This window comes from Aquarana catesbeiana, linkage group LG04, assembly GCF_042186555.1.
Source record: "Aquarana catesbeiana isolate 2022-GZ linkage group LG04, ASM4218655v1, whole genome shotgun sequence".
NCBI lineage: Eukaryota > Metazoa > Chordata > Amphibia > Anura > Ranidae > Aquarana > Aquarana catesbeiana.
This window is the reverse complement of record NC_133327.1, coordinates 180,665,324-180,693,256: the sequence shown is the minus strand read 5'-3', so window position 1 is coordinate 180,693,256 and position 27,933 is coordinate 180,665,324. Positions and strand designations below refer to the sequence as shown.

Here is a 27,933-nt window from a genome sequence, read left to right as displayed (position 1 = left end):
TTATCTACATTACTTATTTGTATCTGCCAAAAACCCTAACAAAACATACTGAACAAGAAAGAAAGCAATCAAGCGTGAACACTGCCATTAAGTGATGGACCTGTGCCCTTCAGGACCTCCCAGTTATCGTCATATTAAGATGCTTGAGTGCTGCTGCATGTATGACATGAGGTTTTTTTTTCTGACAAAGTTGCTTTAGATATGTTTTTTAACTTCAACTGTGGTGTTCCAGTTTGTGAACTAGAACCTTCAACTTGTAAGTTTTACTTCAACTGAATCATAAAAAGCAAAATGGAGTGCACATACATTTTTTTTGAGAACCTCATACTATGATATACCTCAAACTCATCTATGCAGATCAACACAGCTCAATAGACATGGTTTGAGTAAATGCTAAGTGGTAAGATGTTGAGACCAAGAGCTTGAATCAAATCTTGAAGTCAGACCAGTAGATGTACTGTACAATACAAAATATCCTTCATCTTTTGCAAATAAAGGACTGGAATTTTTTTTTCTCCCTGCTTTACTTCAACTGAATCATAAAAAGCAAAATGGAGAGTGCATACATTTTTTTTGAGAACCTCATACTATGATATACCTCAAACTCATCTATGCAGATCAACACAGCTCAATAGACATGGTTTGAGAAAAAGCTAAGTGGTAAGATGTTGAGACCAAGAGCTTGAATCAAATCTTGAAGTCAGACCAGTAGATATACTGTACAATACAAAATATCCTTCATCTTTTGTAAATAAAGGACTGGGATTTTTTCCCCTGCTTTCATCCAAACACATATACCTATGAGAACTTTTTTTTTCATTTTCAATGTATAGCTTGATTTAAACACAATACATGAACAATAATCTTTATGCAAAAAACTGCCTTTAATAAAAGGATGACATATACATCTTATCCACATACTGTATACATAATAAACACAAACCATTAGCTAAAAATGTTCCATAAGAAAATATATTTACACTTTGAAACGCTGCACAGAGCTTAGGAATGACACAATAAACTATCAAATAAAACATTACTTTATCACACAGCATGGAGGACTAGTCTGCAACATCTCACAATAAAGATGACTGAATTTGAGCAGAATGTTTTATAGTTTTAATTAGTTTGAAATTAAACATTTTAATCATCTCCAAAATGGTGTAAATGTATCTTGGGAGCTCATTTTCTTCTGTCAGTGAGATGAGATGATGTGTACTATTTTGGCACTATGCACAAACACAGACAGCTCCCCCCCCCCCCACCTTCCCCAGTCTGTACCTTTTGAAATTAAATAAAATTATCATCTGATTTTATTTGGGGCTTTTAAGTATTTTTCATTATTTGGATATTTTATGATTAACATTTTGGCTATTTTGAACTAGCTTGTCCAACTGCAAATGAATATATGACTATATCATACATGCTGGGGGGGGGGGGGTTACAACTGGGGGAATCAATGCTGGAGAAGGATTTGGATGTTCTGGTAGATCATACTCTTAACAATAGCATGAAATGCCAAGCTGCTGCTTCCAAAGGGAAGGGAACAAAACCCCTTCATATATTAAAGTTATGGAAGAGGTATGGACTGCAGAGACAGAGAGATATATTATTTTGCCCCTGTACAACTCATTGGTAAGGCCTCATCTGCAATATGCAGTTCACAAAGTATATTGGGGAACTGGAGAAAGTGCAGAGAAGGCCAACCAAAATAAAATGTGGGAAATGGAGGAGCTATGAGGAAAGATTAGGAGATTAAGGGATGGAAGATTCTTTTTATCCTCCTTGTTGTTTGGACAAGTAGAGAAAGTGAATCTCCCTGGTGGGTAAAAAAGCAGCAATACAAACCTTACTGAGGTTCTAATCCATTATCACTCCACCCATATCTCAAACAAAAAAGGTTTTGCCTTTAGGTATACTTTAATTCCAGGACCCTGAATACTGTATGTCTCTTTTTAACACTAACTTAAAACCCTAAGAATATTAAAAGATTCCAGAGAAATAAAACCAAATAACAGTATATTAGCTACCAAAACCCTGGTATGAGATGATTCAGATGGGAACTACTAACCCCTTAACCCAATCTGTCCAAATGTCCCCTACTCTATTCACATTTAGTTGCTTCTCTAAAGAGATGGGTTTTCAGAGATCATATCCTGCCTACCCCTAACAACTGTAGTTTTATTTTCTCCATCAGCTCATCCACCACAGTCATTACCTTTTGTATCCCTTGAACCTCGCTTTTAGATTGTAAGCTCTTCCTCTTGTACTGAATCATATTGTAACTGTACTGTCAGCTTTCATGTTGTCTACATAAATCCTGAATAACAATAAATATTAATAATATAGTGTATATACATTCCAGGGCAAAGCCAGTAAATAGCCCAAATGTCAAGGAATTGCTGCTTCCATTGAAGACTTCTAAGTAATTTTGCTCTAGGATGGATCATCTTTAAAAGAATTGCATAATCTGGCATGCTTTGTTAAGCAGAACTCTTGGTCTTTCTAAAGCTCTTGCAGTGGTTTCCTCAGACAATACCAAATCTTCTTCGACACCTTAATGTATATATTAAGGTAGGAAATATTTAGAATTCTAACAAATACTTGCCTTTGTAGCTTATAGCTATAGATTGGCTGTTCTTTCAATGATTACTTTTATTATTATACAGTATATTTCCGTCAGCGGCTTCCACCTGCTGAGCAGATATTTGAAGGTTAAATCTTGGAGTTTGCCATGTATTATTCATTAGGCTTGCACATAATCTAAATAGGAATAGTGAAAAGCCATTTCAGTAGTGTCAGTCTGTCAGTGCCCAGCAGACCTGTAATTTGTAATCTCCTCTACCAGCTGTTATCTCACATTAGCCCAGCTCACAGCAGCAATTGTGGACAAGCACACAGCAGCACTCTCTCCCTCACTACTGAACCAATGTTCTTTAAATAGCATTAAGGAAATCTACAGTACTGTTTAACTGTTGGCTGATTTGCACTGTGATTACCAAAAAAGTACATTTAGACAAGTCTCACAGAAAGATGATGTCAAACCATCCACAATACAATTATTTAAATGCAGTCATTATGTAATATTGATCTGACTCACAAAATCTTTGATAAATTATCCTGATCCTTTCTGGGAACACACCAATAAAGAATTAGATGACTCCTTCACATGTCTTTCCTGTTACTCGGATAAGGACCCCTTTATAATTGATCACAGTTAGTTTTCGATTTTTGGAATGTGTGTTGTAAAATATCTCAAAATATCTCAAAAAGTTTACACTTTAGCCATTAAAGTTTTTAAAGCCTATTCTATAAATATCAACATGCAATCGATTTTTATTGGCCTTTGATTAAAGCTGAACTTCAGGCAGACATAAAAATGTGAATGCATAGCTGTGTTCAAAATTAAAATATTTCTCTAATTGCAAATAGTGTGCCTGAATTTGACCTGGTACCAGCATATTGTAGTTCCTATACAGCAGAGCTTAGATGGGAGGAGGAAGAATCAGCATAAACAGTTTTGTGATGCAGCAAGAGGAGCATGCTGATAGGAAAGCAGGGTGACAGAGAGATGAGGTCATCAATCTGCTGTTTATTCTTTGACTGTACAGTCACATGGTGCAGGTGGGGAGGAGACCTGTCAGTGTTGCTGAACTGCAGAATAAAAAAATCAGGTCTCCTCCCCTGTGCAGTGTGGCAGAGCTATGTAAATCTCAGGACTAGATGGACAAAAATACAAATCCTTTGGTAGGTAAAACAGGTCGTTATATGTACAGTGCCTTGAAAAATTATTCATACCCCCTGAAATGTTCCACAGTTGGTCATGTTACAACCAAAAACATAAATATATTTTATTGTGATTTTATGTATAGACCAACACAAAGTGGCACATAATTGTGAAGTTTTGTATTCAGCCCCCTTTACTCTGATACCCCTAACTAAAATCTAGTGGAACCAATTGCCTTCAGAAGTCACCTAATTAGTAAATAGAGTCCACCTGTGTGCAATGTAATCTCAGTATAAATACAGCTGTTCCGTGAAGCCCTCACAGGTTTATTAGCGATAATTAGTGAAAAACAACATCATGAAGGCCAGACAGATCAGAGATAAATTTGTGGGGAAGTTTAAAGCAAGGTTAGGTTATAAAAAAATATCCCAAGCTTTGAACATCTCACAGAGCACTGTTCAATCCATCATCCGAAAATGGATTGAGTATGGCACAACTGCAAACCTACCAAGACATGGCCGTCCACCTAAACTGACAGGTCAGACAAGAAGAGCATTCATCAGAGAAGCAGCCAAGAGGCCCCTGGCAACTCTGGAGGATCTGCAGAGATCCACAGCCTTATGTGGGAGAATCTGTCCACAGGACAACTATTAGTCGTGCACTACACAAATCTGGCCTTTATGGAAAAGTGGCAAGAAGAAAGTCATTGTTGAAAGAAAGCCATAAGAAGTCCCGTTTGCAGTTTGAGAGAAGCAATTTGGGTGACACAGCAAATGTGGAAGAAGGTGCTCTGGTCAGATAAGACCAAAATTGAACTTTTTGGCCTAAAAGCAAAACGCTAGGTGTGGCGGAAAACTAACACTGCACATCACCCTGAACACGCCATCCCCACTGTGAAACATGGTGGTGGCAGCATCATGTTGTGTGAATGCTTTTCTTCAGCAGGGACAGGGAAGCCGGTCAGAGTTGATTGAAAGATGGTTGGAGCCAAATACAGGTCAATCTTAGAAGAAAACCTGTTAGAGTCTGCAAAAGACTTGCGACTGGAGTAGAGGTTCACCTTCCAGCAGGAAACGACCCTATACATACAGCCAGAGCTACAATGTAATGGTTTAGATCAAAGCATATTTATGTGTTAGAAAGGCCCAGTCAAAGTCCAGACCTCCAATTGAGAATCTGTGGCAAGACTTGAAAATTGCTGTTAACAGACGTTCTCCATCCAATCTTACACAGCTTGAGTTATTTTGCAAAGAAGAATGGGCAATAATGTCACTCTTTAGATGTGCAAAGATGGTAGAGACATCCCCAAAAAGACTTGCAGCTGTAATTGCAGCAAAAAATGGTCCTGCAAAGTATTGACTCAGGGGGGCTGAACACAAATGCACGTCACACTTTTCAGATAATTATTTGTAAAAAAATGTTGAAAACCATTTATCATTTTCCTTCCACTTCACAAATATGTGAATTCACAATAAAATACATTTACGTTTTTGGTTGTAACATGACAAAATGTAGACAATTTCAAAGGGTATGAATAATTTTTCTGTGTATTAAAGCAGAATTAAACCTACAAAAAGTTAAAAAAAATTGACAGGTCTTATATTTGTGACAAGATGTCTCTTCTGTCATAAACCCTTCCCTCTGCCTGTCAGCATTTATGTACACTGAACCATGCATGCGCAGCTCAGCGTACATTTACTGCACTGCTCTGTGCTATAATGAGGTGACTGTGTGCATGTGTGAAAGTAACGTGATCGCTTCTCGACCATTCAAGTGGCTGAAGAGTCCAAACCTGGAAGTACAACTAGGAGAAAATGGAAGCACCCATGAGACCTGAGAGTACTGACACTGCAGCGCTGGAGGGGATTGCTTGGCAAGTAAGTCTGCTATAACGTGCTAATATGCTGTGCTTACTAGTACAGAATAAAGCTCCTGAGGGCCCATTTTTTAAACTTTTTTGCAGAGGTTTAATTCAGCTTTAATTTTTTTTTCCTGAAGTTCGCCTTTAAATATCTTACTGCAGTTCACCTAAAATAATAACCTTGAGCAAAATATGGGAATATGAGACTGTGGACATGGTATGTAACATACAAAATACATTCTGTGTTGGTTAACACGGTACATATAAATAACATTACAGAATCACACAAAAGTGGGATCTGATATGATCACTCTGGGATTCCTGTTTTTCTCTTGATACTTTATTGACTTGACTGTCTTCTACTCGGTGGACATTGCAGAGACTCTCATTACTCCTTTCATTATGCACTCTGCCTGTCAAACATACATCGTTCTGTCACTCTGATGTAATACAAGTCATCATAACATAAAAATTGCTGAAGACAGCTCAACATATTATACCACAATATAAGCTTAAAGTGGTCATGCATGAATATTGCTCAAATGCCATAATACATTTTCATAGTGTATGGCAGTGATCCAGTGACTTCTGTGTTACAAGTGTCTCCTTGATCCAGATGTTGCTGCTTGGTGGCCGTAAACCCAAGCTTTTGCATGAGACAGATATGCACACAGAAATACACACTCATATCACCAAGAATGTATCACACAGTGTATATGCAGAATACCATTAGCATATTCACCACTACATTATTCTTTATCAGTAAACAATGGACCTGAACATTTAGCACAGCTAAAATTTTAAGAGGATCAACTGGGATGTGTATTTCTGGGGAAAGATAAATAACAGCAGAATAATTTAAACCAGCCATTCTACATGGGGGAACCTGTGACAGACCCAACCAGGACAGAGGCTTCTGGATGGGACTGCAGGGTAGCCTCTTGCCTACTGACATGGCCATCTTTAACATAGGGGAAGTTGCCCAGGGCCCAATCTTTTTTGGGGTGTCCCCAAAAGCAACTCCTTGAGCCCACACTGACCGCAAATATTCGTCCCGTGTATCGGGTGCAGCCGATTTCCCACTTGCTCTCCTGGCCGGTTGAGTGTGACAGGGGAGAGGCAAACTGTGGGTTGTATGTGCAGGAACCCGCTCATCCCGCTTCTCCCTATGTCAGTCACCAGTGGTTGTTACAGGAAGTGAGGCAGAGCGGCTCAGTGTTCCCCCACTCGCCCCTTCTCCTGTCACGTTCAGTGTTCCCCCCGCTCGCCCCACCCCCTTCTCCAGTCACGGTCAGTGTTCCCCCTGCTCACCCCGCCTCTTCTCCGGCCACGGTCAGTGTCCCCTCCCCGCTCGCCCCCGCCATTTCTCCGGTCAGCAGGGCTAAAATGAAAGACACAGAGTGGGCTGTGATTGTTCTCCTTTATCCTTCTGTCAGCAGCGGAAGAGGGTGGATTGATAAAGCAGTGACTGGACCAGATCAGCTTACAGAGGGGGAAACTGAGTTACAGGAATCAGTGTGCAGTAACTTCTAGCAATGGGTGAGCGGTAATGGTGTGAGGTAACCTCTAGCAACCCAATCAATGAGTGGTAATGGTGTGCAGTAATCTCTAGCAACCCAATAAATGAGCAGTAATGGTGTTCAGTAATCTTTAGCAACCCAATCAGTGAGCGGTAACGGTGTGCAGTAACCTCTAGCAACCCAATCAGTGAGCAGTGATGGTGTGCAGCAATGTCTAGCAACCCAATCAGTGAGCGGTAATGTGTGCAGTAACCTCTAGCAACCCAATCAGTGAGCAGCAATGGTGTGCATTAATCTCTAGCAACCCAATCAGTGAGCGGTAATGGTGTGCAGTAATCTTTAGCAACCCAATCAGTGAGCATTATTGGTGTGCAGTAACATCTAGCAACCAAATCAGTGAGCCGTAAGGGTGTGCACTGTGCAGTAACCTCTAGCAACCCAATCAGTGAGCGGTAATGGTGTGCAGTAACCTCTAGCAACCCAATCAGTGAGCGGTATTGTGTGCAGTAACCTCTAGCAACCCAATCAGTGAGCAGTAAAGGTGTAAAGTAACCAGTAGCACCCAATCAGTGAACAGTAGTGATCTGCTGTAATCTCTCACAACCAATCAGTGAGCGGTAAGGATAGGCTGTAATCTCTGGCAACCAATTTCAATCGCTGCGTGATCTGCTGCAGTAAACTAATTTTCAGCCGACCTGCTATTTTTTTGTATGTCTCAGAATGTAGGGGGGCCCCCAAGAAAATATTTGCCCAGGGCCCAATCAATATTAAAGATGGCCCTGGTATGGGCCCTGGCTTTTGAAGGGGTTCTAGTCTTGGGAGGTGTGCCTGGGAGATCCTTGGAGAGGTCTTGCTTCGGATTCGGGTCCATGTCTCTCAAAAAAACACAGACTCTGGGAACCTAGGACCTGGATACAGATTTGGAACATTTGTGTCCAAATCAGCAAATGACCACCTCACCCCCTCCTAGACTGTGAGACTCAGAGCAGAGGTTAATATAATCAGCTCCAAACAACCTGATGCTGGGGTCCCCTGCTAAAATCTATTTACTAAGGTTTCTTTTCCCCATGGTATCATTTCCCCATTGTGCCTCCTAGGTGTAAATTCTCATTGTTAATTGAGTGAACTATTGTTTCTGTCTGTCTGCTAATCCTTTCCAGATTTGGAAAGCCCCAGGTCTTCTTACTGGGGAACTTTTGGTAAAGATCTGGGTGGGCATTGAGTCACCTAGGCATGTCTAGGTGACTAGTTAGCTTACTGTTTAATCAGATTACTGTTTGGCTGTTCCTTAGCTATGCTATCTTACTGTTTGCATAATATGATCAAGCTATTATCTAATTTTGTGTGATATATATATTCGGTGTGAGTTTACAATAAAGAGAGTTCCAGTTTGCACCTAAGCTAGTGTTGTCTAATTCTTGGGTGCGATATTCAACTAGAATACCTGGTTCTTGGTTCCAGACTGGAGGAAGCTGTATCTCATGAAATAACTTAGGAACTACTAATAACTACTTTATCAAAAGTCCACAGTACATTAGTTTGATGGTCACTGAGAAGAATGCTCCTTATATATATATATATTAAAAAAAGTTGCTCACTGCTCAAGCAACCCCTAGCAACTTCTGGAGGAAACCTGGTTGAGAAAGGCTGATATAAAGTAAAAGATATCAGGGAAATGGGAAAGGTGCAGAGAAGAGCACTCAAACTGACAAGAGGCATGGCTCAGCTATGAGGAAAGATTAGAGGAACTGAATTTATTTTCTCTTGAGAAGAGGAGATTAAGGGGGATATGATCACCATGTAAAGATACATAAGTGGTCCCTATAGTGAACTTGGTGTTGGGTTACAGAGGACAAGGGGGCACTCTACGTCTGGAGGAAAGGAGATTTAATCTCCAAATATGGAAATGCTTCTTCACAGTAAGAGCTGTAAAATTGTGGAATAGGCTCCCTCAAGAGCTGGTTCTGTTCAGCTCAGTAGATTGCTTTAAAAAAGGCCTGAATTCTTTCCTAAATGTACATAACATAATTGGATACTAACATTTATAGGTAAAGTTGATCTAGGGATCATCCGATTGCCTCTAGGAGGATCAAGAAGGAGTTTTTTCCCCTGCTGGAGCATATTGGATCATGCTTTGCTGGGGTTTTTTGCCTTCCTCTGGATCAGCTGTCGGTATAGAATTGTGTATACAGGATTGTAAAAAATGTTTTTGTTTTGTTTTCCCCTTTTTTCTGGTTGAACCAGATGGACTTTGTGTCTTTTTTCAACCAGACTAACTATGTAACTATATAAAGTAACCTCTAGGGATCAGCTAAGGTTCGGGCCAAACTCAGTGTGGGGTGGGGAATTCTACAGCTGCAGCTGATTGGGCCAGCACCCTGCTATCATGTGACAGTTTTCCAGTTTTAGACCAAATTGAGTTTGGCCATAACCTTAGTTCATATTTGGCAACTACTAAACCACTGTATTGCCTTGGCTGAAGTTAATTGCAATGCATAGTGAAAAAAATTGAAACAAACATACCTGTGAGATCTTTGTGCACTTCCTTATTACTCAAAACTGGACTGTCATCATAGTTCATTGGTATTGCAGGACATAAGTTCTGGATGAATTCATCCTGTGTAGCTGCAGATGAAAAGAAAACTATTATTTCATCTGAGATATTTAGCATTAGAGCTATAAATTACTGCCTTAAACAGTTTTACCTTGAGGACAAGCCATTTGTAAGCTCCCCTTGTTGAGCTCATCATGCAGAACCTGGGAGGATTCCCTGCCTGAGTCAGTCTCCTTCCCAGGTCTACCTAAAATTTCATTTTCCTGTGCTGAACTGTTTCTCATCAGGAAATATGTGCACATTTTCCCTTTGCCTTTTACTTCGATTTCTCCCCGTGCTATTATTTCAAATGCTTTATCTCTAAGACATCTAAATTGAGAGAGACACAAAAGACAAGATACGATTATTTTTAGAAGTCTCCAGGGCAGCATTAACTCATCCATAGAAATAAAAAAAAACAATTGCGAGATTTTTTTTTCCCTTAATGAAACATTGCTATTATGTTTTCAGTTTTCTACCTGGAGAAATTCAGAAGCTCTGAAGAGGTAAACACATAAATATCTGTCATGGTCATGGCAGCTCTTTATAGTTGTTTACATGTCACTTATAACCTCATGGGCCAAGACCTGCTCAGCTGGACCCTTTAGGTCAGTAAAGTGTAAACGGAGAACCAAGAAAACACGCATGTGCTCTCCTCTTCACCATCGTGCTCTGCTATTTCAGTGCAGTTGCAATATGGGGGAGCCGGAATAGCAGGGCACATTGGTTAAGAAGAGAGCATTATGGCCTCTGGGAGTGAGCTTTTCTATGCAGCCTTTGAAGTTTAAAAGGAAGTTTGTGTCACAAACAAGAAGCCTGGTAGATTACTTGCAATGGGGATCATATAGCAAGCTTAGACTGCAATCTACCAGTCACTTGGCCTCGAACTACTGGTAGATTGCAATCTACTGGTTGCTGGCCCCCGACATAGGTTTTTGTACTAACAATCAGATAATTACATTGTTGCAGTTTACTCTTACTGATTAGTGATGTACTGTATATCAAATATAGGGGTTGATTTACTAAAACTGGAGAGAGAAATCTGGTGCAGCTGTGCATGGTATCCATTCAGCTTCTAGCTTCAGCTTGTTCAACTAAGCTTTGACAAAAAAAACAACAACCTGGAAACTGATTGGTTTTTGTGCAGAGCTGCACCAGATTTTGCACTCTCCAGTTTTAGTAAATCGAGCCTATAGTGTCAATATGTAAATATGCTTCTGCAAGATTATAACATAAGTAATTTAAAACGTTTTGGTGTGCGGACTAATTCCTTATAATACATATTATGTTGCTAACATTGAAAAGTCTTGTACAGATTCTCTAATACCCTTACTTACTTTTCTACTATTAGCCTTGACTTCTAATATTGGTGGGTGCGCAGATCATCTAATACTATTATCAATTCTTGATCACTGAAAATTTCACTTAGGTATATGAAGTGTACAGTCCCTCCTCAAAGTGCTCAAAGAATGAAAGAAAAGTGTGTTCTTGTTGCTGTTGTGTCAAAGCCTTTGAGCAGACAACACTGTCAAACAAGTGGAAGAGAACACATCCTGCATCTACTGAATTTAGTTGTGTTTAAATTTCCACCAGCTCTGGTGGTGTTTATATTTGCTCTATATTATCTTCAGTAGAACCATAAATTGGTATTTATGTATATAGTGTTGATTAAGGATGTTGATTACCATAAGTTCGACTTGAATATCGCTGTTCGCCAAACAGCGAATTTTATGGGGAGTTTGCAGCAAATTTGAGTGCCCCATAATGCACCGCAAGATCGCAGTGCATTGCTGTATGAAGATTGGCCAAAACATACACCTGACCTGCATGCTTTGGCCAATCACAGCACGCTCCCAAGCAAGAGCCATAATTGGCCAAAGGCCCAATCATGGCTCAGGGGGACTAAGTCCATGCCCCACACTATATAAGGCTGCTTACACAGCACCCATATAGTGTGTTATAGTACATGGAGATAGAGAGATTGAGCTAGATTAGGCAGGCAGGTTAGTTAGTTAGCAGTGCATCTGAGAAAGATATATATATATATATATATATATATATATATATATATATATATATATATATATATATATATAGTATCTCACAAAAGTGAGTACATCCCTCACATTTTTGTAAATATTTTATTATAGCTTTTCATGTGACAACACTGAAGAAATGACACTTTGCTATTAACAGTGTAAATTTGCTGTCCCCTCAAAATAAATCAACACACAACCATTAATTTCTAAACTCCTGGCAACAAAAGTGAGTACACCCTAAGTGAAAATGTCCAAATTGGGCCCAATTAGCCATTTACCCTCCCAGTGTCATGTGGCTCATTAGTGTTACAAGGTCTCAGGTGTGAATGGGGAGCAGGTGTGTTAAATTTGGCTTTATCGCTCTCACTCTCTCATACTGGTCACTGGAAGTTCAACATGGCACCTCATGGCAAAGAACTCTCTGAGGATCTGAAAAAAAGAATTGTAGCTCTACATAAAGATGGCCTAGGCTATAAGAAGATTGCCAAGACCCTGAAACTGAGCTGCAGCACAGTGGCCGAGACCATAAAGCGGTTTAACAGGACAGGTTCCACTCAGAACAGGCCTCGTCCCGGTCGACTAAAAAAGTTGAGTGCACATGCTCAGCGTCATATCCAGAGGTTGTCTTTGGGAAATAGACATATAAGTGCTGCCAGCATTGCTGCAGAGGTTGAAGGGGTGGGGGGTCAGCCTGTCAATACTCAGACCATATGCCGCACACTGCATCAAATTGGTCTGCATGGCTGTTGTCCCAAAAAGAAGCCTCTTCTAAAGATGATGCAAAAGAAAGCCTGCAACAGTTTGTTGAAGACAAGCAGACTAAGGACATGGTTACTGGAATCGTGTCCTGTGGTCTGATGAGACCAAGATAAACTTATTTGTTTCAGATGGTGTCAAGCGTGTGTAGCGGCAACCAGATGAGGAGTACAAAGACAAGTGTGTTTTGCCTACAGTCAAGCATTGTAATGGGAGTGTCATGGTCTGGGGCTGCATGAGTGCTGCCAACACTGGAGAGCTACAGTTCATTGAGGGAACCATGTATGCCAACATGTACTGGGACATACTGAAGCAGAGCATGATCCCCTCTCTCCGGAGACAGAGCAGTATTCCAACATAATAACGACCCCAAACTCACCTCCAAGACGACCACTGCCTTGTTAAAGAAGCTGAGGGTAAAGGTGATGGACTGGCCAAGCATGTCTCCAGACCTAAACCCTATTGAGCATCTGTGGGGCATTCTCAAATGGAAGGTGGAGAAGCGCAAGGTCTCTAACATCCATCAGCTCCGTGATGTCATCATGGAGGAGTGGAAGAGGACTCCAGTGGCAACCTGAGAAGCTCTGGTGAACTCCATGCCCAAGAGGGTTAAGGCAGTACTGGAAAATAATGGTGGCCACACAAAATATTGACACTTTGGGCCCAATTTGGACATTTTCACTTAGGGGTTTTACTTAGAGGTTTCACTTTTGTTGCCAGCGATTTAGACAGTAAAGGCTGTGTGTTGAGTTATTTTGAAGGGACAGCAAATTTACACTGTTATACAAGCTGTACACTCACTACTTAACATTGTAGCAAAGTGTCATTTTTTCAGTGTAAATTCTATATTCAGTCAGTACAGGCAGTATATTTGATACATACATATATATATATATATATATATATATATATATATATATATATATATTTATTTATATATACAGTATATATATATATATATATATATATATATACAGTAAGACTAGTATATTGTCAGAAACCATGAATCAGACTGAGACAGAAGTACAGTTAAATCACACTTGTTTAATAATAATAAAAAAAGGTAAACAGAGTAAACGTAGTCAATACATAGCCAGAGTTCAGGAACCGGAATGGATAGTCGGACAAGCAAAAACGTCAGGGAGCCAGAGATGAGCGTAGTAGAACAGCAAGCAGGATCTGGAGCCAGAAGGAATGTCAACCAAGCAAGTCTTTAACAGGAACACAGGAGAGCTTCTCTATAAATGTGACCAAGGAGAAGGCAGAGATCATCTGGGCTGGACGGCGTAAATAGGCAGGATTGACAAGCAGGATATTATCAACAGGTGAGTCACTGTGGAGAGATAGGAGCTGGCAATTAGCCAACAGCTGAGCAGCCAGTTTTGAGAAGGAAGGGATGAGCCCAGCCCCGACAGTACCCCCTCCTCAATGACCCCTCCCCCACAAAGGACCACCAGGCTTGAGGGGAAAACGTCTATGGAAATCACAGAGGAGGACAGGGGCATGTACGTCTGAGGATGAGACCCAAGAGCGCTCCTCCAGACCATACCCTTTCCAATGCACCAGGTACTGTATGCACCCACAAAACCTACGGGAGTCAACAATGGACTGTACTTCATACTCCTCATGGTTCTCAATCTGTACAGGATGAGGACGAGGCACCGAGATACTCATCCTAGAAGGAAGGTCTAATGCGTAAGCCACTGGGTTTGTCATAAACCAGATGTAACCAGAATTGTATGACTGCGACAGAGTGAACCAGACATAAATAGGTGTAAGTAAGTTTATTAAGGTAAATGCATAGACAGAGTGAACACACCACAAATACAGAGTGAACAAACCAAACAACCAAACAGTGATAATAAACCAACCAGCATATGTAGCAAAAGGGAGTACCAGATTCGTAGTCAAGCCAGGCCAGGGGTCATAAACAGGAGATCAGTAGCTGGGAAGGGAAACAAACAGGACAAGAGAGGATGGATGGATCACAGGAGGGACAGGTCAGGTACAAGGCTCAGGGTCCAGGGTTCAGGTAACAGACAGGAAACATGATCAACAGGTTCCAGGATTCAGGTTTCAGGTTCAGGTTTCAGGTTCAGGAATCAGGTTTCAGGTTTAGGAATCAGGTTTCAGGTTTCAGGATCAGAGTAACAGGCTGCAGGTCAGGGCTTGAGGACAATACAAGGGCAACATGAGTGTGCACTTGCCCGGTATTTATACTGCAGCTGCTAATTAAGGTCAGGTGACACCTGTCTGCAGAGGGGAATACCTGCTCCACACTGCCAGGATTCCTCCGCCGGTGGACGCCAGTACTGCGGCCCAAAAGGTGACAGAATACCAGCAGGAAAAAGCTCTTCTGACAGCTCCAAACTGCCAGGAGACACCTGCTGGTGGACTTTAGTACTGCACGCCAAATGATCGATATTACCAGTGGAGGAGAGGTTAAGCCTGGCAAGAATACGGAAAGGCCATATAAACGGAGATGCGAACTTCAGAGAGGGAACACGAAGTTGAAGGTTGCGAGATGACAGCCAGACCCTGTCCCCAAACTGATAGGAAGGCGCAGGCAGGCATCTGCGGTCAGCATGGAGTCTGTACCTATCATTAGCATGTCGCAAATCCTCCTGGACTTGTGCCCAAGTGGAACGAAGACCATGGAGATGCTCCTCTAACGTAGGACTACTCCGCAGAACAGATGAGTCAGGCAACATGGAAGGTTGGAAATCATAGTTCACCATAAACATGGGACAATCGGGAAGCAGAATTCAAGGCACTATTGTGAGCAAACTCCGCCCACGGTAAGAGGTCTGACCAGTTGTTATGATGGTCAGAAATATAGCAATGTAGGAATTCCTCCAAGGACTGATCTGCTCGTTCTGTGGCCCCATTAGACTGCGGGTGACACGCAGAGGAGAAAGCAATCTGAATTCCCAACTGTGCACAAAAGGCTTGCCAGAACAGGAACACAAACTGACTACCCCTGCCTGAGACAATCACCTTGGGTAGCCCATGTAAGCGAAAGATCTCCCGAGCAAAAATGGAAGCCAGTTCCTTAAAGTGGGCAACTTCTTAAGTGGAATACAATGGGACATTTTCGAGAACCGGTCAACCACCATAAGGATAACTGCATTGCCCTGGGAGTTGGGTAACTCCACAATGAAATCCATAGACAGGGGGGTTCAGGGACTCTTTCCATTGGGTATGGGTTGTAGGAGTCCCACTGGAAGGTGTCGTGGAGTCTTACTCGGAGCAAACAGAGAACAGGCAGCTACGTAGGCGATTGCATCAGGACATAGACTAGGCCACCAGAATTGTTGGGAAATGGCCCAAAAAGAGTTGATTCTTTCCAGGGTGGCCAGCAGCCTTGGGAGAATCGTAAGTCTGGAGTACAGCAGTACGGAGACTCTCTGGGACAAAGCACCGGTCACAAGGTTTCTCAGGAGGAGCATGGAACTGACCAGCAAGTCACCCATTTTGTCACCCAAAGGAGAAGTGTAGCCAGAATACGATTAGGAGGAATCACAGGAACCAGAACCAACTCCATCAGGAAAATTGTCGCAACAAAGCGTCAGCCCTTACATTTTTAGTACCGGGTAGGAATGAGACAATGTAATTGAAACTAGACAAGAAAAGAGCCCATCGCACCCTTCTGGGAGAGAGGCATTTAGCCTCAGACAAGAATGTGAGATTCTTATGGTCAGTAAGAATGAGAACCGGCACGGTGGTACCTTCGAGGAGATGTCGCCATGCTTTCAGGGCTAAAATGATCGCTAACAGCTTTCTGTCACCAATCTTGTAATTGAACTCCGCAGGTGACAATTTCTTGGAAAAGTATCCACAAGGATGCATGGCGCTCTCAGAGGTAGGACATTGAGACAGAAGGGCGCCAACTCCAGTCTCAGAAGCATCAACCACAAGGATAAAAGATAATGTAGGATCAGGATGTGCCAACACAGGAGCAGAAACAAAGGCAGCCTTGAGACTCTCAAAGGCCTTAATGGACCCCGTCCAAAAGGACGGTAACTCTGTGGGTTACCGTCCTTTCGGGTCATATCAGTCAGGGGCTTGACCAGAGATGAGAAGTTACGAATAAACTTCCGATAATAGTTGGCAAACGTGATCAATATCTCCAGCTCAGTGGGTATATCTTGGGCTGCTATCTCATCCTTGATGGTATCCGAGAGACCATGAGTAAAAGCAGCCACGAGGGCCTCATTGTTCCAAGCAACCTCTGCTGCCAGAGTACAGAATTCAATGGCGTAAACGCCAACAGTTCTCGTATTTTGTTTGATGGACATGAGGCACTTGGCAGCAGAAGTGGAGCGTGCGGGAACGTCAAATACCCTTTTAAAAGAAGCCACAAACTCAGGGTAACTCATTACAACAGGTTTTTGCATCTTCCATAGAGGGTTTGCCCAGGCCAAGGCTCTCTCAGAAAGCAAAGATATCACGAAACCTACTTTGCTTCTTTCCATGGGAAACGCCTGGGGCAGCATCTCAACCTGGTTGAGAAACCCTCTGCATTGGACTGGATCACCCCCAAATCGCTGGGGAAGTGGAGCGAAACTAGACATACCTCTTTTAGAGGTAATACTCAAGGCAGGTGCCTGCACAGAGACTGGAGCAGCAGCAGGGACGGCCTGCAACACAGGTTGTACCAGAGCAACCACAGTGTGAGATTCCAAGTGAGCCGTGTGACTCAGGAGCATTTGTAACACCATGCCAAACTGATCCATGCGGTGATCCTGCTCATCCAATCTGGATAAAATATTACCAACAAGTAGATTGACTGCATCTTCTGAATTTATGGCCTTTGCCTACTGTCAGAAACCATGAATCAGACAGCGAGAAGTACAGTTAAATCCCACTTGTTTAACAATAATAAAAAAAGGTAAACAGAGTAAACGTAGTCAAAACATAGCCAGAGTTCAGGAAAAGGAACGGATAGTCGGACAAGCCAAAACGTCAGGGAGCCAGAGATGAGCGTAGTAGAACAGCAAGCAGGATCTGGAGCCAGAAGGAATGTCAGCCAAGCAAGAATTTAACAGGAACACAGGAGAGCGTCTCTAGAGATGTGACCAAGGTGAAGGCAGAGATCATCTAGGCTGGACAACTTAAGTAGGCAGGACTGATGAGCAGGATATCATCAACAGGTGAGTCACTGTGGAGATTATATATATATATATATATATATATATATATATATATATATATATATATATATTTATATATATATATATATATATATATATATATATATATATATATATATATACACACATATACACACACACACACACACATACATATATATATATATATATATATATATATATATATATATATACTCTGCATTCAGCGTAGCCTGTCTATATAGTACATTCGGCGGTGTACAGTTTCTAATACAGTGCAGGCGGTGTACACAGTATATAATACAATGTAGTGCGGTATTTTTAAAAAATGCCCATCGTGTCTGGAAGGCCTCCAAGGAGAGGCAGATGCTCACAGGCCACTAAAAGAGGGCAAGCAGCCTCTGAAATAATATTTACAGTAGGGACCGTTCCTGCGCCCAACAAGAGTAAATGTGAAGGGTTACTGTGTTCTGCCACCACCAACACCTAAGGCCCAATTTTTCAGCAGAGTATATAGTGCAGTCCGTATAGTATATATACTGCACTTCAGAGTATATAGTGCAGTCCGTATAGTATATATACTGCAGTTCAGAGTATATAGTGCACTAAGTGTAATATATATAACTCAGTGCAGGGTATATAGTGCAGTGTACAATATCTAATATAGTGTATTGAAGTGGTTAAGAGGAGCCCCCCCCCATCTATACCAGGCCCTTTGGGTCTGGTATGGATTTTGGGGGGACCCACACGCCATTAAAAAAAAAAAGAATTTGCAGTGGAGTTCACCTTAATATCAATATCAGACCCAAAGAGTCTGGTATGGACTGGGGGGGGGGGGCCCACACTGTTTTTTACAATTATTTTTTATGTATATTGCCAGGATCTGGCGATACATTACAGCCGTGAGCAATTTTTAGTAAAAATGTTTCCTTTAGAAATGTCATTTTGCTGCGGTACTTTTCTAAACATGGGAAAAATGCGCTACTTTACAGGCAGACTAAGGGGACCCTCCAGGCGCGATATTTAAAGGCATATTTCCTTTAATATAAGCTTTGCATATAAGCCTTTAAAAATAAGCCTTTTGATTGTTCACATTCATGTCCCATAGACTTTAACGGTGTTCGCATGTTCATACAATTTTTTTGTCTGTTCGCAAGTTCTGGTGCGAACCAAACCGGGGCGTGTTTAGCTCATCCCTAGTGTTGATTTACTAACAGCAAGTAGGCTGTTCACTCTGCAAAAGAAGTTGCACTTTGCAAGAGAATTTTCCCTAGAGCTTAGTGAATGTGAAGAAATTTCTCCTTGTAAAGAATACCCAATTATGTGCAATAAAAAATTAAAACAAACATTCCTTGAACCTGTTTGGATGATGGGAGTCAGCAAAGCTTCACCTCATTCATTGAGCTCTGGGGAAAATTCCCTTGCAAAGCGAACAGTCTATTTGCCTTTAGTAAATCAACCCATATGTGTGTAGCCAGGGCTGACTATTATGTCTGCAATCCAGAGACATTTTCTGTGTTATTAATGTGAGGCTGGCTCCCTCTAGTGTTTGCTGGACTCTGTGTAAATTTCCTTTTTCCTGTGATTTTTCCTTTTTCAGAGCAAAGCATCATGGGATGTGTAGTTCAGAATGCTGAAGTGACTATGCCAGCAGGATTGATCTGAACTACAATTAACAGAATCCTGAGTGGGCAGAACAGATTGCTGGGAAAGGATATAAAAAGGGCTGGCACGGCCTACATCAACCTTTCGGGATGCCGTTTGACTCTGCCAGCAGGAGGTCTGTGTGACATTGAGATGCTATTGATTTGCGGCCTACACAGCGTGGAGTCGGACAGCTATACCCAGAGGGACCTCTGTGGACAGTATTGTTTCTTCAGTGCAGCGGACCAGAGGGTGTTTCAGGTCATCCAGAGACGCCTGCACTTCAGATCCCAGTGGGCTGCAACATGGCGCAGCGGGTGCCATTTCCCAAAGGCAAGATACAGAGAGAGCATTCCTGTTAGAGTCTTCTCATCATCTGCATCATTGCCAACTGTATCTGAGTTCCAGAGCGGTGAGCGGGCGTAGCCCATCTTATTGTTAAAGACACTGCTTTCAGACATCATTCACACAGTTCAGCTGATGGTACTTGTAGTTCCACTGAAGTCAGTTCTTATTTTATAACGAACACTGAAAGCAGGCATTTATGCCCAGTTCACATTATTGATTCTAGTAGCTATACTGGATAACACCATTAGGATCATATCAAAGGAAGTTACAATACAAGGATAACCTAAAGTTCTGCCAAATTTGCTATACCCTGTTATCAAGCATTATTGTAGTTACAACCCAAAGAAGCTAGCTGAAGGCATCTGTATTTCAAGTGTAGCAATAACTCTCGATGGAGCTGCTGGTTTAAGCGGGCTTGTTACCTTCACTCTCCTTCCCTCTGTTTCACCGGCACCGGGTCTAGGGTTCCATTGAGTTTACCTATGGACGATACACGCACCAACACTTGAGTACGTTTTCAATGCTTTATTAAACGATTTACCAAGAAAGTAGCATGAAAGAGGCAGAAGGGAAACTGCAGAAGAAACTCAAATATCTTCTTGTAAGATTCTTGATAAATGTCCTGGTAGAATTTGGATACAATAGAATGCGCTCCCCTCGTGGGACACACTCTCTGCTCACCTGGATAGGCCTCCCTCACTCGCCCAGCAGTCAGCACGAACAAAAGTCTCCGCCACAGACTTGTCTGGGATAAACCTGTACGATCCTCTGGCACAGGATGTATTGGTCTTTCTGCAATGAACGTCAGTCACAGTGCTTGAACCTTTAAGCCAACCCGGCAACACTATGCTGTATAGTTACTTTTAGGATACGTCCTCCAACCGAGTCACCAGGCCCCACTCCAGACCAGCACGCTGCGTGATCCTTCCATGACGGGTCCTCCCCTTGGATCTCCTCGGTTGTCCAGCTTCTTCACTCTGGATAGACAGCTCAGGACCATTCCTCGGCTGCTGTGGTAGGCCCCAGACAAGCTTCTGGGCCCACCCCTGCGCCGCAGCGACCTGGGCCTCCGGAACGGAGGACCACGAGATTGCTCTCTAACGCATACCTGTCGGCCAGGAGGGCCAGCAGGTGGCTGTAAAACAAACCCCACAACAGGCGTCTGTGCCATAAATACCCTCGCCCAGAATGCAACTCGGAGGACCACCTCCACCGAGTTGTCTCCGGGACAGAAGAGCATCCATACGCTTCGACACGTTGCCTTTCCAACACTGACCAGTGATAACAGCGACACCCACCGGTCAGTATGGAAACACACACAACGTCAGTCAAGCTGGAACAGAGGCAAACCTAACCTTCTTAACAAACAAGTTACTAAATTTACTTAACATATGGTAGATCGCAAATCTACCAGCGCTACATACTCCCCCCACTACAGTAGACGTTGTCCCCAACGTCTGTCCAAAAACAGTAACAGTAACTCCCAAGCCTGGGAGTAGGTATTTGAGTTTCTTATAACTTGGATAGACAAAGAGAGAGGAAAAGACAGTGGAAAGATATTATAAGACTTACATCTATAAAACATTATGTTCACATTCGCAAACAAAACCATCCTATGACTGTACATAACCTCACTATCTATCTAGCTGAAAAGCCTCCCAGCTTGACAGGAGATCCAATAGTTCCTGAAAAGGAAAACATATTTAACACACACATATACTGTACAATATCAGGAGCAAAGCCTCATTTTTTTTTTTATAAAAAAATGAGCCTCCCTTTCTTTTATCCATATCGGAATAAACTTAAGGAGTCCATCCCTGTACTATGATCTCTTCAAATAAAGAAAAAAAAATCCGGCTAGCAAAAAGAAGTCCTTGATTTTAAAACGCTGAACAGAATATGTAGATCTTGACCACGCAGATTTCTTTACACTGACACTAACTAGCTAACTACTTGCAAAGTTCTTTTGTCCAGAATCACCAATAAAACCGGGGGTCTGGCAAAGTCAGTGTCTTTCCCGTTTTTTCCACTGTGGTGATGGAATAGACAATATCATCCTTTCCGGGCCTGCAAATGACCACTTTATCAGCATAGATGTGCCGACCGAAATTCCAGTGCATGAAACATCCACTAAAATGTTCATCCATCTTAACAGAACATCCAGTCTTTCGGAAGGGCTTAGGCGCAGACAAGAAGTCCCAAACAGCCTCACCGTACCAAAGTTCCCAGTTAGTTTCAATCACCTGCATTATATCCTGGGGCACAAAGGGGGACTCCAAACCATACTCGGCAGCTACACGCTTGTTCAACATTGTTTGTAAGCGTGCAAGTTTGGGCAAAGATCTGTCCCTCCCTATACCAGGCGGTACACAGGAATCCAATGACGTGCTCACCATAGACCCAGCCGGTGTCTGTAGTGAACTAGCAACTTTTGGCAATGTCCCAATAACAGTACTGTGTGGCTCCACACAGGGTGACGTCCTTTCAGAACTCAGGGCTGTCCATTCAGGGAAAGTCATAGCAGAGGCAACATCTTCACCTTGTGACCATAACAGTTCTTGTGACATAGTCTCAAATAGGTCAGTATCCCCGGAAAGATCCGACATGGATTTTATTTCCGAATCTCCCAACTCTTCTGCTGGTAGATATTTATTTATAGTCCCAGATACATTCCCCATCAGTGGCTTACCCGTTCCTGACGTGGACTCTGATAGCTCCGGTTCAGGTAACCTCTGAGGTAGGCCTCAATCATGGCCGCGGGAAGCCTTTACATATCCCACCTTCCTTTGAGCAGGTACAACAGGAGTAGGTGTAGTGGATGCAGAAATTAAAGTAATGTCCCCTGAGGAGACGACAGCAGCAGTGTCTCTTTCCGGAACATTGTCAGCAACAACAGGCAAAGTGGTGGCCTGCTGTTCTCTCTCTGTAGCGGTAGCAGCTTCTACTGTGGCAATACCTGTTGCCTAATCCATCCGATAAGCACGGGGCGACGTGGTTGGTTGCTCCACCACAAACAAGTACTCTCCACATTCCAGACATCGGCCAAAGGGACGGAGATGTACGGCCAATCCTTCACATCGGTGGCAGATCATACCCAGTCCCTCAATATCTCCTGAGGTATACAGGACAAACCTCCCCTGCGGCTTCAAACGAACTCCAGTATCTGTAAGCAGAGTTCCAGATAGCACAGCATTCATCACGGTGCTTGCAGGGAACATTCTCGGTCCCATGATTGGCTGCATCGCCGGAAAAGACATGGCCACACTCTGATCTTCTCAGCATGATCACGAGGCTTCTCCTCTGGCACCAAACACATACACGCGTCCCACGCGGTAGCAAGTAGGGTAGGCTCCTCCCACTTGTCCTTCTGATCACGTAGCTCCCAGGCCTTCACTGTGGCGCCCGCCGTCCACGCATTCAGAAATAAAGTCCTGCAGTTTAACCTTTTCTCTTCCTGAAAATTTTTTTCAAAGTTCAGCTCTCTCCGTAAACTCCCGGTAAAACACTTCTCTGGGTTGCGAGAATTGACGGTCAATAAATCCCGGACGACGCCCCCACATGTAGCAATAACTCTCGATGGAGCTGCTGGTTTAAGCGGGCTTGTTACCTTCTCTCCTTCCCTCTGTTTCACCGGCACCGGGTCTAGGGTTCCATTGAGTTTACCTCTGGACGATACACGCACCAACACTTGAGTACGTTTTCAATGCTTTATTAAATGATTTACCAAGGAAGTAGCAGGAAAGAGGCAGAAGGGAAACTGCAGAAGAAACTCAAATATCTTCTTGTAAGATTCTTGACAAATGTCCTGGTAGAATTTGGATATTACAATAGAATGCGCTCCTCTCGTGGGACACACTCTCTGCTCACCTGGCTAGGCCTCTCTCACTCGCCCAGCAGCCAGCACGCAGCACGAACAAAAGTCTCCGCCACAGACTTGTCTGGGATAAACCCATACGATCCTCTGCCACAGGATGTATTGGTCTTTCTGCAATGAATGTCAGTCACAGTGCTTGAACCTTTAAGCCAACCCGTCAACACTATGCTGTATAGTTACTTTTAAATACCCTCGCCCAGAATGCAACTCGGAGGACCACCTCCACCGAGTTGTCTCCGGGACAGAAGAGCATCCATACACTTCGACACGTTGCCTTTCCAACACTGACCAGTGATAACAGCGACACCCACTGGTCAGTATGGAAACACACACAACGTCAGCCAAGCTGGAACAGAGGCAAACCTTACCTTCTTAACGAACAAGTTACTAAATTTACCTAACATATGGTAGATCGCAAATCTACCAGCGCTACACAAGGAATACCCTTTTACCTTTTGTTATCCTTTTCCCTCATCTGCTTTAATTGCATTGGACTTCATCTAAAGGGAGCCAGCCAATTTGAATATAATAGTCTGTATATTGTTTCTTTATATTGTGCAAGATTTAATGGCCTGTGAGTTGAGGAGGCAGAAGGGAGAAACCTGACACAGAAGATATAGTGCCAGAAGTCTACCCTCCTGTTAACCTGTTCACATAGGTTTCTGTGATTGGGTTAATATTTGCGTTTATTTACAGTTAAAGGAACTTTGCATCATTATATTGCCTTTTTGATAAGTATATATAAAATATCTGTGTGTAAGAGTGTTTTCTTAATTTCTGACAAAGTTGAGATATAACTATTTTTGTGTTCTCACTAATACAGTAAACATACTTGAACTGTTTCTTTAATACTGTGTGAGTCGAGGTAATCAGTGGGGTACAGAGTTTATTAGCAGCCCTTATGGGGGGGTACTGCTACATGTGTTCTACACTATCCCATCAAAACTATCATGCCCTGTTCATTTACACCTGCAGCACCGCCACTGGTTTTGGTAAACTACTTACCTGTAGGCCTCTGGGCTGAGGTGAATTTTATTAGGAACACCATGACTCTCCATCCGTGAAGCTGTGTTTACTGTATCACCAAACAAGCAATATCGGGGCATCTTTTCACCTACCACTCCAGCCAACACTGGACCAGTGTGTAGACCAACTCTTATCTGTAGGCAAGATTGCATACATTATATTCATTAAAAGTTTTTAGAATGGAGGCAGAACAGTGCCGTTATGTAAATCAGTATTATCAGTAATAATATATATAATAATAACATAATAGTGTTATATTGATTACTTTTTAGGAAATGTATTCCAGTATTTACCTGGCTGTATAGCCAAAACTTTTTTTACTTTTTTTTTGTCTTTAATTTTTAGTTTGGATATCAAGAGGAAGGATTAGAACCCCTGCCAGGTCCTACTGGTGTTGGAGAGATTCCTCTCCTTCCTGTCTGGTAAAAAGTTTATCCCCAGGACAGAAAGGGATGAAGTCTTTCAAAGAAAACAGCAGGACAGCATGCAAAAAAATGATGGGCCTGTAGCCCCATAGTTAATCTGTGACATCCCAGTTTACAAGGCCATAGCCCAGCCATTTCTATGGTGATTGACAGCAGCTCCTGCCTAGAGACACGTTATCAAGTACTAGACTAGGCACACCTATTTAGATTAGAATAAGGAGCAGAGGTGCCGATTGTTACAAGCAGTTCCCGCCCCAACCCTGCAGAGCTCGTGGATGCAGTGCTGAATAGAGGTTAGCGTGACCACGCTATAATATAAAAAAATGTATTTAGAACTTTTTTTATTTTAATGAAATGGATGGCATAAAATATATTTCTTTAATGCATTAACAGCTTCCCGACCACCGCACGCCGATGTACATTGGCAGAATGGCACGGGTGCGCAAAAGGGCGTACCCGTACGTCCCTTCGTAATCCTGGGCTAGCAGGCGCACGCACGCCGGTGGTACGTGCGCCACAGTAGCATGCCCGCGGGACTCGATGTCCGCCGGTGGCCTGCGATCGCACTGAGGAGAAGCAGAATGGGGAAATGCCTATGTAAACAAGGCATTTCCCTGTTCTGCCAAGTGACATGACGGGGATCTACTGCCACTCCCTGTCATCAGGAGCAGTGATATCTGTCATATCCTAGGTAGCCCACCCCCCCCCCCACAGTTAGAACACGCTGAGGGAACACAGTTAACCCCTTGATTGCCCCATAGTGTTTAACCCCTTCCCTGCCAGTGACATTTACACAGTAATCAGTGGCTATTTTTAGCTCTCATCGCTGTATAAATGTCAATGGTCCCAAAATAGTGTCAAAAGTGTCTGATCTGTCTGCCGCAATGTAGCAGTCCTGATAAAAATCGCAGATCACCGCCATTACTAATAAAAAAATAATAATAATAAAAATGCCATAAATCCTTCTTCTATTTTGTAGACGCTATAACTTTTGCGCAAACCAATTAATATACACTTATTACGATTTTTTTACCAAAAATATGTTGAAGAATACATATCGGCCTAAACTGAGAAAGAAATTCGTTTTTTTACATATTTTTGGGGGATATTTATTATAGCAAAAAGTAAAAAATATTGCTTTTTTTTCAAAATTGTCAGTCTCTTTTTGTTTATAGCGCAAAAAATAAAAAACGCAGAGGTGATCAAATACCACCAAAAGAAAGCTCTTTCTGGGAATTTTGTGGGGAAAAAAAAGGACGTCAATTTTGTTTGGGTACAACGTCGCACAATCGCGCAATTGTCAGTTAAAGCAATGCAGTGCCGAATCGCAAAAAATTTATTTATAAAAAAAAAAAATGCAATGTAAATTTTTTATTCAATATATTTTATTTTAAGCAACATATGGTATGAAAAACATGACTCTCAATGGACAACTCTGAAAGTCATGAGGTATGACACTTGAACAGAGTACAATTTATATCAGGACAATATAAACAGCAAAAGTGGATATAAAATAATATTAATCAGATTGCCTGATCAGACAGTAGAGCAAGTAGGTATATTCTCCAAGTCGTGAGACGGTAACTGTTGTTTTAACTCCTCAGGCCATTGAGAAGAGTAATAAGAATAAGTAAAGCTTATGTGGGTATAATCAAACTTTGATCAAAGTTCAAGCCAAGAATCTTACAACTTTGGGGGGGAAAAGTTGAGACACCCACAGATGCCACACTTTCAGATATTGCTAAAGATTGTCCTGTAGTGTAGGTTCTATTTTAGCATGTAAAATGGTTTATGTAACATGGTTTTTGTTCTCAACAATGCAACTAGAGGGTTTTTTCCAAGCTGGAGCAATCGTCTGCTTAGAGGTCGTAGTTACCCATTGTAAAAATTTTAACTGTGATAGAGTAATCTCCTCTGGACTTTTTTTTTCGCAAAGCAGTAAAGGGATTAGGTGTCTGGATGGTCTGAAATAAGGTGGATAATATCACAAAAACTTCAGACCAGTATTTTTGGACTACGGGCAAGTCCACCAGACACGTATGAGTCACCAAGTCCACACAATTGCAGAAGAACGTTGGTAAATAGTTTGGAACATACTTAGCAATACCTACTGGAACTAGGTACCAGTAGGTCAGCACCTTATAAATTGGCTTCCTGCACTAATACATTCTGTGAAATGACCAGATATCTGAACAATCCTACACTTCCAAAGAGATGCCAAAGTCGACCCCCCAGCATTTTTTATAAGAAGATGCCTCCCTTAGTAGAATAAGACAACAGATGTTGATATAATTTAGATATTTGCCCTGGAGCAGGAGGGTCAGAGGCACACGTAGTGTATGAAGTATAAAAGATGGGTTCTTTAAAAAGGAGAGAAGTAGCATATGGGGAGAAGATAACCCTGAGGAACATCGAAGTTTATCCCATAAGGTGAGTGAATGTAGTATAATTGGATTTGTCACACCTCTCCAGTCAGCAGGATTTAGCCACAGAATACTATTATAGGGGTTAGGGGGTCAAAGTCCGCAGCCTCCAATTCCACCCATAGGGGTATTTCTTACTCACAGCGAAACTTAATCAGCTGCATCGATTGAGCTGCAATGTAATATTTCTGGAAATTAGGTAACCTCAAGCCACTGTCCAATTATGATTGCTTTAAGGTAAGTGCAGGAAGTCTTGGTTTAACAGATCCACACACGTAGTGGGACACCTTTTGCTGTAAGATCCATAAATAATGGGTGGGAACAGAGCAACACTCTAAAAAGATATAAAATTTTCAGGAATAGGGTAATTTTGACCTTCATTATTTTATCCATCCAGGAGACAAAACAAATGTGACCATCTGGACAGTAAACCAGAAAGGTGAGCTATCATTGGGGGGTAATTAGCCCTAAAAAGGGCATCTGAATATCCAGTCAGCTTAACTCCTAGAAAGGGGAGAACCTGTGGGTTCATGTTAAAGAAAAGGAGGCTTGCAAGTGGAAGAGA

The 27,933-nt window shown here is 42.2% G+C and overlaps 1 protein-coding gene across 2 annotated transcripts in view; it reads right to left on the bottom strand.

Annotated features, from left to right (window-relative positions):
- Positions 1-862: 862 nt before the first annotated feature.
- Positions 863-27,933, bottom strand: part of LOC141139646 (guanylate cyclase soluble subunit beta-2-like) — a 160,317-nt gene continuing 133,246 nt past the window's right edge. The window contains exons 13-16 of one of the 2 annotated variants that reach the window (XM_073625964.1): positions 24,500-24,654; positions 9,814-10,031; positions 9,632-9,733; positions 863-5,997 (exon numbers count right to left, since the gene is read on the bottom strand). In XM_073625964.1, the coding sequence (XP_073482065.1) occupies positions 5,948-5,997; positions 9,632-9,733; positions 9,814-10,031; positions 24,500-24,654 (525 nt within the window). In that variant the 3' untranslated portion in view covers positions 863-5,947. Of the gene's footprint in view, positions 6,002-9,631; positions 9,734-9,813; positions 10,032-24,499; positions 24,655-27,933 lie in introns of both variants that reach the window. The other variant, XM_073625963.1, reaches the window with a different exon arrangement.